The sequence below is a fragment of the Ovis aries genome, chromosome 3 (assembly GCF_016772045.2).
Source record: "Ovis aries strain OAR_USU_Benz2616 breed Rambouillet chromosome 3, ARS-UI_Ramb_v3.0, whole genome shotgun sequence".
NCBI lineage: Eukaryota > Metazoa > Chordata > Mammalia > Artiodactyla > Bovidae > Ovis > Ovis aries.
Window position 1 is genome coordinate 203,763,155 of NC_056056.1, and position 12,278 is coordinate 203,775,432.

The 12,278-nt window shown below is 46.6% G+C and overlaps 1 protein-coding gene across 6 annotated transcripts in view; it reads right to left on the reverse strand.

Annotated features, from left to right (window-relative positions):
• Positions 1-12,278, reverse strand: part of ETV6 (ETS variant transcription factor 6) — a 289,292-nt gene that overhangs the window by 159,038 nt on the left and 117,976 nt on the right. For 2 of the 6 annotated variants that reach the window (XM_027967861.3, XM_042247520.2), the window contains exon 2: positions 7,111-7,240. The exons of 1 other annotated variant lie outside the window; for it this stretch is intronic. In XM_027967861.3, the coding sequence (XP_027823662.1) occupies positions 7,111-7,240 (130 nt within the window). Of the gene's footprint in view, positions 1-4,220; positions 4,329-7,110; positions 7,241-12,278 lie in introns of all 6 variants that reach the window. 3 more of the 6 variants (XM_060413416.1, XM_060413415.1, XM_060413417.1) reach the window with 3 other exon arrangements.

Genomic DNA, 12,278 nt, shown 5'->3' on the forward strand with positions numbered 1-12,278 from the left:
ACAGATCCAGGCAAGGAAAGAAAGTAGTTTCAGACAGAAGCACACTTGCAGTATGGGAATGGTCAAGGCCCTGGGGTGGAGTACCCCAGGGCAGGACTAAGCTCCCAGGAATCACCAAGTTAGAAAATAGAACTCATTTCCATTGTGACTTCGGCAAACAGTCTCAGAACATGCAGGCAGAACTCCAGGCCCTTTCTTTAATGAAACAAGCAAGCATATCCATGCTCCTCTCCGCCCTTGAAAGGGAGGACGCCCCACCTAAACAGGCGATTCACTAGCTGTGAAAACTGAAATAGAGCTCTCAGTGAGTTTGTGGTCACTGTTCGCCAGGCACTGTGCTAGGTGCTACACGCAAACTACCTCTGATACATATAGGAAACACTCATCAACTCTATTTCAATAAAAAAAATTTTTTTAAACCCTTGAAAAACAAAAGTTGCTAAGAGAGCAGATCTTAAAAGTTCTCATCACAAGAGAAACTACATGTGGTAACAGATCTTAACTAGATTTTTTATGGGGTTCACTGGTGGCTCAGTGGTAAAGAGTGTCTGCAATGCAGGAGACCTAGATTCGATCTCTGGGTCAGGAAGATCCCCTGGAGGAGGGCATGGCAACCCACTCCACTACCCTGGCCTGGAGTATCCCATGGACAGAGGAGCTTGATGGGTTACAGTCCGTGGAGTCACAAAGAGTCAGACACGACTGAGCAATGAACACTTTCCCTTTTCAGATTATTATGATCATTTCACAATATACTGAATTACTGTACATCTGAAATTAATATATTTCAAAAAATTTTCTGGATTTTGATAATCATACTGTGATTATGTAAGAGAATACCCTTGTTCTTAGAAAAATACACAGAAGTATTTAGGGATAAAGATTTAAAAAGAAACCCTCATCAGTAGGTGTGTTATGCAATTTGAGTCTTGGAGAGGGGAACTCATCTAACAGAGGCAGCCCTGGGAGGCCAGTCTCTTGCGTCTGTCCCAACCCAAGTCTTTTCTATTGCTATGCTTTTTTACTCGGAAGCTCAGAAAGAGCAGTGAGGCAACTCCTGATGAAATGTCAGGGAAGTTGTGGACTTGGGTGAGTCCTCTGTGGCCAGCGCTGTTCTTCTAGTGGCGAGAGAGATACTGGTCTTTGACCTCAGCTCACAGGACAGTAAAGAGGGAGGAGCAGGAGAAACGGGTGAGAAAAACCAAAATGATTATCCATCAAGACAGGCGCTTGTTCCTGCCAGAAGCCAGCCTGCTGGAGGATCAGCACCAATGAATGGGCTAGCGCATTCCTAGAGCCCTAGCTGCCCCAAGTCCCTGCAGCCACAGCCACCCAGACACCAACAGTCAGCACTGCCTCTGCTTTCAAGTCTGTGACACTCTGCCGTCATGCTTTCTCCCAAAAAGGCTAAGTGGTAACTTTGGGAACAGAAATCAGATCAGATTCTTCACGTGCCATATTCAGTAAAACTATCCTAGCCCCAGGAATCTAATCCATAAAATAGGGTTAGTAACACCTAGGATGGCTGCATGGTTAAATGAGACCATATATATGAACATATTTTGTTACTTACAATAATGTAAAACACTAACTATGATTATATTTAATTCCCATTTTTTGCCTCTTCTCTGGGACAGGGAAGAGCTTGAAAGTATATAAAATTGTTGGTTGCTCCACTCAGTAACTAAGAGAGACACAGCATCTCCTTTCACTCCCTGGCTCTAACCGGGCGCTGCATGTCACATGACTCTCTTACACTCCAACACTCTGCTGAGAGTGCAAAATCGCCAAAGAGGGTGAGCAACCAGGGAATGTTTCGATAGGAAGGCATTAAATTAAATTATTAAACACATGCAAGTAGGAGCCGTAATGTAAGGTTTCTGAAAGATTCACAAGCAAAGGAAGGAGAGAGCTAAGGGACTGTTTCTAGTGTTCTGACGCTAGAAAACTCTGAGCAGTTATTACGGCTATTTATTAACCTGCAACATCATACACCATAACCTGATTCAATGTGATGAATGAGCCCTGGGTTCTGATTTTTAAATATCAACCACAGGAATTTTACAAGAGCAAATTGGCACCACGGAAGGCAGAGACTCCAGGCAGACAGCATCATCTCAGCCTGTGATTAGAGGCGATCATGTCAACTAAATGCAAGATGATTATGTGAAAAGGAATTTAATAAAGTAAAGGCATTTAGTAATTTCAATTCTGCCCTGTAGATCTGAAATATATGCTTTGTGACCACTTGGGTGGCCTTGGATATCACGATTTGAGGCTGAGTATGTCACAGGGCTGGCATCAGCCCCTAAGGTATCTCTGCTGTCCTCTTTGCCACCCACCACCCATGAACTTAGGGGAAAAAAAAGTGACCCCTGGGCAGACAAACTAGAAAGAATCTCTCCTTCACACCATGAAGGTCCAATGAGGCCCTTCACTGCTCAGAGAATCAAAACTGGCCTTGTCCAGCCACTCTCGGGGGTACCATGGTCCTATGAGTTTTTTCAAGGTATCGTGAAAGGTTTGGGGACTTCCCAGGTGGTGCTAATGGTAAAGAATCTGCCTGCAGTGCAGGAGATGTTAGAGACTCGGGTTCAATCCCTGGTTTGGAAAGATCCCCTGGAAAAGGAAATGGCAACCCATTGCAGTATTCTTGCCTGGAGAATTCCATGGACAAAGGAGCCTGGCAGGTTACCGTCCATGGGGCTGCAGAGTTGGACATGACTGAAGGGACTTAGCACGCACACATGAAAGGATTATGTCCCCTTTAAAGAATGGAACTTTTCATTTTCGCCTACCTGCTGTAATTGTCACACTTCAGCTCCTCTAGCCTCAAGCTTAAAAAAAAATTTTTTTTAATACCTTAGATGGAAGGAAGGGGGAAAAAATATCTTTCTGTCATTTCAATAAACATACTTGTGTTTGCTTCCTGGTGCAGCAGGGAAGTTCCAAGAAGCTGCTGGAGGACTCCTGCAAGGGAGTGGGGAGTGGGGGTCAGGAGGCCAGACCAGGATGGCAGGCAAGCCCTTCTCCTCTGGGCTCCCCTCCTCTCCTGGGTCCAGACTGCCCTGCCTGCCCCTATCAAGTTGTCTAGAATCACCATTTAACAGGTTGCCCTATTTATCACTGTCTCTGGTTTTTTTTTTTTTTTTTTCAATCACGGGCAAGTAAGAGGAAAAGGAATTACTTTCTACTTCTTAATAGCTTCCTAATTTGTTACACTGTGTCTTCCATTTGGCCCTGTGTTTGCAGAACAAAATGGTGAGAAACCCACCTTCCAGGAACCTTAAATATTATGATCCTCGCCTTCCCTTTTAACCAGGAAAGGCTAGATATTGATTTCAGAAACGAGGAAACGGAAGGGTTAAAAGAGAGAGAGGATTTATCTGGAGATCAATGAGGATAAAGGGAGAAAAGAAGCCACTGGAGGCATACCAGGCTGGTGAGTGTCTCTTTAAAACAAGCAGCTAAAAACGCTTTCAAACTAGCAATACCATAAATGTCCTGCTGCTGTCTTGGCTCTCGGATTCTTCCCCGTACTTTCCATGAGCATTCCACTGGGAATTGTCTGGAATCCCAGATTTGAACAGCAATAACCAAATTCCCTTGTCAGAAGATTTATTTTCTTTTCGGCTTGGAAACTCAGCTGGGAGGCATCCTCAAGTGTACAGCCCAGCCGCAACCAACCTAGAGGCTTCAGGGGATGTTTCTCGAACAGCACAACGGGCAGCTGAGTTTTGGAACTCACGAGAGAGGCGGGCAGCTCAGCCTCCCGTGGAAAGTCCCAGCTGAGGACAGATGGCAAGAGCCTGGGAACCGGAGGATTCGTTCCAGATGTGGGAACCAGTGGTGTTACGAGAGGGCCAGTGCAGATGCCAAGGAGGGCTCTAACTAATCAGGCTGCCCAGAGAGTAGCCCTCAGACAAAACAATCACCATGAAACCTAAATCCATCACCTAACGACTGACTATGTTTTAAGGCCAGTGGTGCTCTGCTACAGTTCTAGATCGGATAATTCTCTACGTGGGTATCCATCCAACCGTCTATCTACTCATCCATCCATTATCCAAGCGAGAAATGTAAACTATTCGACAACTGATCCACCAGTTAGAACAGATTCCAGCCAGAAACCAGCCCTCTGGCGACATCCGTGAATACTGGCTAAGTGGCAACCCTGAACTCATCCACCCATCCAAAAGGTACATAGTAAATATACTTACATCGTGGCAGGATAGATAACAGCCCAGGTGGCGCAGTGGTAAAGAATCTGCCTGTCAATGCAAGAGACGTGGGAGACGTGGGTTCAATTCCTGGGTTGGGAAGATCCCCTGGAGAAGGAAATGGCAGCACGCTCCAGTATTCTTACCTGGAGAATCCCATGGACAGAGGAGCCTGGCCAGCTATGGCCTGTGGTTTCTCGAAGAGTTGGACATGCCAGCACACACACAGACACACAGGCTCTGGAGTCAGACAGAACTGAGTCTCCCATTGACTGGGTGACCCTGGTAGTTTGTTCACATTCTCTTAAACCCTAAATTCCTTATGTGTGACACGGATATAGAAAGAATATCTACAAGTATTGCTGTGAGAATAAATAAAATAATTTCCATCAAGGACTTCACACAGTGCCTGCTACAGAGTCATCCCAATAAATAAATATTAGCTATGATGCTTATGTGCTAGGCACATGGCAGGGCCTGGCCAAACAGTGGTGAACAGCACAGCTGTGACTCAATGAGGAAACTCTCCACTCAAGAAAAAATGTTACAATGTCTGTATGGAAGAAACAGTCCCAAGTAGGGAAAATGATATCTTAGGTGAGGTCATAATATTTTCAAGGTAAGAGGGCTGTTAAACATTCTCCTGTCCAATCACCATCTTGCATGGTAGGAAAACTGAGTGTTATGATGACTGACTCACAGTCAAACAGCTCGTCTAACAGCAGAACTAGTTAAGGATCTGAGTGCCAGTTCGTTGTTAGTGCATTTTATCATGATAACTTTTTATGGAGAGGCAGCGCTAGGGTAAAAGAGCCTCCATATGTGAAAGCCATCCAGTGGCAAACCAAGAGTTAGGGCTTTCTTGGGATGTGGGGGTGCGGTGGGGGTGGGGAGCGGGGTCAGGGGAGTGAGTGTGTCAGTACAGAATTCAAAAGCTTATTTAGAACAGGAGTTCATCATTTCCTTTTCTCTCTTTATGGAGACTCCAAGCTCCACAGGGGCAAGCAGTTGGGTCTACTCTATTCCCTTCAAAGTGCCTGGCATAGGGCAGGTAATCAGCAACTGCTTGTGGAATGAATAAATGAATGGGATTAGGAGCAGGCATGCTTTGTCTGCATGGCCTGAGTCTGTTCCATCCTGAAGTGAATGTCCTGGTCATAGAACAGCTTCTGGAGAAAAAAAAGGCTCACACCTGGCTGTGGTCTCTTTCCCAGTCTGTCTGCTCACAATACTCATTGGTACCAGAATGCTCCAGTATACTGCAGACGACCATGCCCACAGTCATGACCCTGACACCTTCACAGTCCTAATCTCTTTAAAGTTCACTGTGGAGAAGATGGTAGACAGAGGCTGGAAGGTGCTGACCACAGTATACGAGCTTTGTAAACACCGATAGACATGGCAGGCTGGCTGAAGGAGGTGAAGGATGCTCCCACATCCCTTGAAGTTTACAGCTACCATCCTCACTGTGAAAGAGAAGGGATATGCCAGTAACACCCCCCCAGTACCTCCTAGCGTCACAGTCATCTGATCTGCTGAGTAGGCACAGACAGAGGAAACAGAAGCCTGCATCTTCTCCTCTCGCTCCCCACTCTTAGTAGGCAGCCTTGGTCTTTCTCAGGAGGGATAAGCCACGAAGAGCAGAATAACCCAGGGAGCACGACTGTGGCAGAAAGAGACAGCAGCTACAACCAGACCAACATGCAGGTCGTGAGAAATCAATTAGGGAAGGGCCAAGGTGACTCCCTCCCCCTGCCGAGTCCTCTATAACCGGAACCTGCATCCTGAGGGTAACAGTCAAGCCAGAGAACCTGGCATTTTCCTGGACACCGCAGCCAGGGCAGAAACCAAGCGATCCATTCTCCCCGGCCACACCCAGCACCTTGGATCTTCGGGGCTGAGTGGCAGCTCAGAAGAGAGACAAAAAGGAAAGGGACAGGTGTCAGGTGCTTTGGAGGCTGGCCCCAGCAGCCCAAGTGTGGGGCCCCTGATGGCCTGCCCAGCTGCAGCTGAGGATTCAGGCAGGGGAAGTGGAAGAGGAAGGGGCAGAGGAAGCTCAGAAGAGAAAGGTAGAACTATTACAAAATAATGGGAGCTGTCAGGTGGCTCACCAGTAAGAAATCTGCCTGCCAGTGCAAGAGATGCAGGTCCCATCCCTGGGTCCGAAGGTCCCTTGGAGAAGGAAATGGCAACCCACTCCAGTATTCTTGCCTGGAGAATCCCATGGACAGAGGAGCCTGCTGGGCTACAGTCCACGGGGTCGCAACGAGTGGGACACGACTGAGCGACTGAGTACCCACAATGGGAGGAAGGTACAAGAGAGGCAGAGAAGACAGGAGGGGAGGGAGAAAGGCCCTGTGTCGGCGTAAGAGGAAGGAACAGAGCCACGATCACGGAAGAGGAGGACACAGCCCCGCAAGGAAAGTTCAGTCCAAGTACCCAGCAAAAAGCAAAGGCGGAGGGAGACTGGCGCAGAAGCCCTGCAAAATTTAGGGGCAATGGAGACACAGAAGGGGAGGAAGTGTGAACTTTAGGAAGACAGACTCTCCGCCAGAGTTCACCGTGCCTCTTGGGAGATCCAGTGGGACCTGCAGTGCCCCTGTCATGGTCAGAGGTGAGACCGAGGCACAGGGAAACAAAAACAGCGGCAGGCCCAGGAATCTCGGAATCTCAACGGTTTTCAAAGCCATTTTGGGGGATGGGGCGGCGGGAGGTGAACGATGCCAAAAGAGTTTCCGGAAACTGCAGGAAAACCGTCTCAGAGCGTGCCCCCTGCCCGGGCTTGCAGCCCTGCCTCCCTCGGCCCATGCGGCTGGCCCTTCTGTTTGACAGTCTGTCCGTCCACCCATTCCATCCATCCCCCATCCATGCAGGAAGCACGAACACTCACGCAGGTGCGCGGGCAGGCGGATCGAGTCTTCCTCCATCCTGAGCGCTCTGGGCACTGGCACATGAAGCGGCGTCGAGGAAGCGTAACTGGGCACCGGGCTCTCGGGGGGTGTGTATGAAATTCGTTCCTGCTGTTAAAAAGAAGGGCAGAGAGAGGGGAAGGGGAGAAAACACAATGAAAGCCTGGAACTGAGGGGTGACAGCCGCGGGGGGTTGGGGGGCGTCTGGGTGCGGGTCACCTCTCCAGAGGAGACCTCTTTCTGTGCAGTAGTCTTTCAGATCGCCAGCACTCGGGATTTATAACAAAACGCTGAAAAGCTTTAAGATAGGGCTTTTCCTGTGTGCTGGGGTCAATAGGTGTTCATTTTTTTTTCCTCTTTGTATTAGTGGTTTGTTCCAGTAAAGAGGGGAGGCAAGATGAAGGGGATGAAACAATATATCCCAAGAGAATGTCATGAAAGACTCCTCTCTCAAAAATTACTCTTCCCGGTCACATAATTTATGTCACCAATACATTAAAAACCATTTTTCTCTTCTCTGGCAATATCCCCAGCTCCTGATCAAAGTAGGATTCCATACTTAGATCCAATGAGAGGTGAGCCCAAAATGATAGCTTGTAAGTTCGAGGTTTCAGTTAATAAATCTACAAGCAATATTTGTCTATCACCTACCTATCCCATTATACAACCATCACCACCAAAAATCTCCAGGTTTCACTTTTTCCTTCACAGCTGCGAATTATCTGCCACATCAAGTTATCTCCTTGCTCCCCTCGTGCTCCATCTTAGAATCAATATTTCCTTTCCTTCTGAAGCATTTCAAGAGCTCATTCAAAGAATCCTCTGCATTTAAGGAAGTTCGGTTTAATTGAAGGTACTCATTCAACGGATAAGGAAAGGGGGAGGGGAAAGTCAGCACCTCCACTGTTTAAATTCAAAAGGGCAGTGTTTGTTACATAGATTAAAACAATGCGATGGGATGGGACGGATTAGTTTTAAGTTAAAATGTGGCAAATAACGGCAAGAAACTAACTATGCTGTTCAGTGGGGAGAGTAGTGCAATTTGTATCTTAGATCTGTGTACCAACTGGTTTGACTTGTAGTCCATACATAAACACAACTTCCGTTAGTTTCTGTGGTTTAACTGGGCAAAGTAAAGTGGGACACACACAGTCCAAAAATAAGTTGGGGGTGGGGATAGGGGAGATCGGCAAGATGCCACTGTGAAAACAAACACCAAGAGCAAAAGAAAAATCATGGATTAAAATATAAAGCCAAGGGGGTGTTTAGGCTTCACAAAGCATTCTCTAACATTTTATACTCCATCAAATATGCAAAGGGAATGGGGGGGGGGGTCCCCCAGCCCTGTAACCAAATTAAAGCTTCTCTTCTCATAACCTGGAAAGTTAGGCGGTTGTGGTAGGAAGTTTCGATTTTAAATGAATATATACATATTTTTGTAATTTCCGAATGGAATCGCTATACCTTCCCCGAGGCATCCTCAACTGGCAACTAGGGCCTTTGGAATATTTCTGCTTAAACACACATCCTAAAGTTTCCTGGTGAATTTCTTAATTCAGGGAAGACATATACACCCTAGATTTCATTTCTGGATTGATTGAGGTGTCCTGTGAAAGGTCACCCAGGGGCAAAACCTTCAACTTCACTTTTCTTGAACTTTACCAAACATCACACATATTCTGAGCAACTCTAACTTAGGGATGAGTTATATTTTTGGTGTTTGGTTTGGGGTTTTTGAGGTGAAAAAGGCAAAGACATAAACACACATATGGGAAACATACCAAATCTGTTGTGGGGTTTTTCAAGGTGAGATAGGTTTTAAAAATATTTTAAATGGAGTCTGCTTTTTCTAGTTTAACAAATTCTTCATACACTTCAACCCTTGAATAAGCCCTCACCCCACCCCAGTCCCAACATACGCCTCGATATCTTATCTACCGTTACTTTATTCCCAGAAATAGCTTTCTGTTTTGTTAGGGTTTTTGCAGAAGTGAAACTGTTGATGAAGAAAACCCTGTGCAACCAGAGACCTTTCAAATGGCAAGGCATGAGTATGAGGAAAAAAAAAAAAAAAAGAAGATGGCATTTCGTAAGACGGTGACTTTCTCTGGAAGACAAGAGTCTATAACTAGTCTTCGTGAGTGAGAGGCCACCTCAGTCCCCTTACCATCTCCATCTAGGATGATGAGGAGGGAGAAACCCAGCTCTCCAAGCAGATTCTACTTTATTTCTTGGGAAAATATATCACCAGCCTGCTTAGAAAAAGAGTCAAGTCAGGTATCACCTTTAAAATGTATATATTCTGACTTGGTAAATTATCATGTTGTACCTTCTTTGGGGGCTTCCTTGGTGGCTCAGTGGTAAAGAATTCACCTGCAGTGCAGGAGACCTGTGTTCGATTCCTGGGTTGAGAAGATCCCCTAGAGAAGGGAATGGCAACCCACTCCAGTATTCTTGCCTGGAGAATCCCATGGACAGAGGAGCATAGCAGGCTACAGTCCATGGGGTTGCAAGAGTCAGACACGACTTGGTGACTCAATGACAACAAGCTTCTTTTTACCATAATTTTTTGAGGCAGCCCCATGTGTGTTTACATGTGTGTGGTTCCCTGTCTTTACTGCGACACTGAATGTCACACTTCAGGGCTTGCCCTGGGATTTCATGCCCTCCCCTCCACATCCAAACAATTCCGGAAGAAGACTACCTTGCTGTTTCATGAAAAGAAGGCCAGGTCTTGCCTGGTGGTCTGGCAGTAAAGAATCTGCTTGCCAATGCAGGAGACGCAAATAAGATCCCAGTTTCCAGGAAGATCCCACATACCAAGGAGCAACTAAGCCAGCGTACCACAGCTCTTGAACCTGTGCTCCAGAGCCCAGCAACCAAACTACAGAGCTCTCGAGCCACAACTACTGAAGCCCCCACGCTCCACAATAAGAGAAGCCACTGCAATGTGAAGCCTGCGTACTGAAAGTAGAGAGCAGCCCCTGCTCAGTGCAACTAGAGAAATGTCCATGCTGCAAAGAAGACCCAGCACAGTCAATAAATAAATAAAATTATTAAAAAAGAAGTCCAGAGACTGAGTCTCACGGACCTTGAATGCTTCTCACTTCTGATACAGGTTTCCACTCAGCACTGTGGCAACACAGAAAGTCTGGGTTGGGAAGTTCTTGCTAAAAGATTTAATGAATGGGTTTGTCAGTAATAAAAGAAAGAATGGGGACCTTGACCCTGAGGGGGATAAGCAAAATGTGCTTCTAGGGCTTTGAGCAATTTGCTAGTAGCAGTTACACACCGACTGTGACCCTGGGTTCGGCGGCCAGGACAACACTCATCAGACCACAGAAAGGATGCTGTCCAGCGTACGGGTTCCTTTCCAAGGAGGACAAAACACACACTTGAGCATCCCATACCACACACTTCTCTCCTCTGTCTCTCTTTCTCTTCATCTCTAGGGTGACTCACGTGATCCTCAGCAGTGCACTTACCATCCACCATGGAACAATCAGCAGGCTGTCAAAAGTTAGAAATACAAAACAAATACCAGTATCTCTGATGGAGACATCCAAGCAGAGAGACGTAAAGAGACTAACATCCAATTCTCCAAATAAAGGAAACCTCTTCATTCTCAGAACTGCTTCTCTGGCCCAACCCCAAGGAAGGGACGGCGAGTACCCGTTTACGGTACATTCACCTCGAGAGCATATTGTCAGTCGGATGAAAAGCAGAGGTGTTTTATTTTAACATTTCAGAGGGGAATAACCATTTCCTCAAGAGGATTATAAAAACTGTTCTAATTAAATTAAAATGCTGCAGACAGTGATATTAATGCGTTCAAGTGTTGGAGGGGGGTTCACCGCTGGCGGAGGTCAATGATGTGACTAAAAATGCCATGATGCGTTTACAGGATTGTTTAGATGCTGAAAAAGGAAAACATGCTGCTCTCAAATGTGCAGACACAACCGATCAAACCAGCGGGCAGAACAAAAGGAAGCAATACCATTCCTAAGGCCGACGGTAATACCTCGGGGGTTGGGGGTGGTTGCAAGAGCGGTGCCAAGCTCTGGAAAGAGAAAATAAAGCTAGAAATAGTTTTAGGCAACGGATGAAATGTAAATGTTACTCACCATTATAGAAGGCTTAAAATTTTTTTAAACTGGAATGTGGAGTTAGGGTTGCGGCAGGCATGCTACGGAAACCAAAGTGAGCTCCATCCAGCCCTTTCCTCACTCCTCCCTGACTGCAAAGGGTCACATGGTACCCATCTAATTCTGCTCATTGCTTTAAGGCTTTATTTTATTAAAGTGTAGTTGATTTATAACGCTGTATTAATTCCTGCTGTAAAGCAAAGTTATACGCACGCACATATGTGCACGCACGCGCACATACGCACGTACGCGCGCACGCACGCATGCGCGCACGCACGCGCACGCAAACGCGCACACGCGCACACGCGCACACGCGCACACGCGCACACACGCACGGGGCTTCCCTGGTGGTCAGCGGTAAAGAATCCGCCTGCCAACTCAGGCGGAGAAGGAAATGGCATCCCACTCCAGTACTCTTGCCTGGGAAATCCCATGGGTGGAGGAGCCTGGTAGGCTACAGTCCATGGGGTCGCTAAGAGTCAGACACGACTGAGCGACTTCACTTTCACTTTTCACTTTCATGCATTGGAGAAGGAAATGGCAACCCACTCCAGTGTTCTTGCCTGGAGAGTCCCAGGGACGGGGGAGCCTGGTGGGCTTCCGTCTATGGGGTCGCACAGAGTCGGACACGACTGACGCGACTTAGCAGCAGTAGCAGCAGCAGCCAACTCAGGAGAGACAGGTTCGATCCCTGGGTTGAAAAAATCCCCTGGAACAGGGGATCCACTATTCTTGCCTGGGAAATCCCATGGACAGAGGAGCCTGGCAGGCTACCATCCATGGGGTCAAAAAAATATCTGTCATGACTTAGCAACTAAACATACATATATATATGTATGTTTATATACACATATACATATATATGTACATATATGTATATATATTTACATGTATATATACACGTGTGTGTGTATATATACATACCCACACACATTTTTCATATTTTCCATTATAGTTTATCACAGGATACTGAATATAGTTCCCTCTGCTATACAGTGGGACTC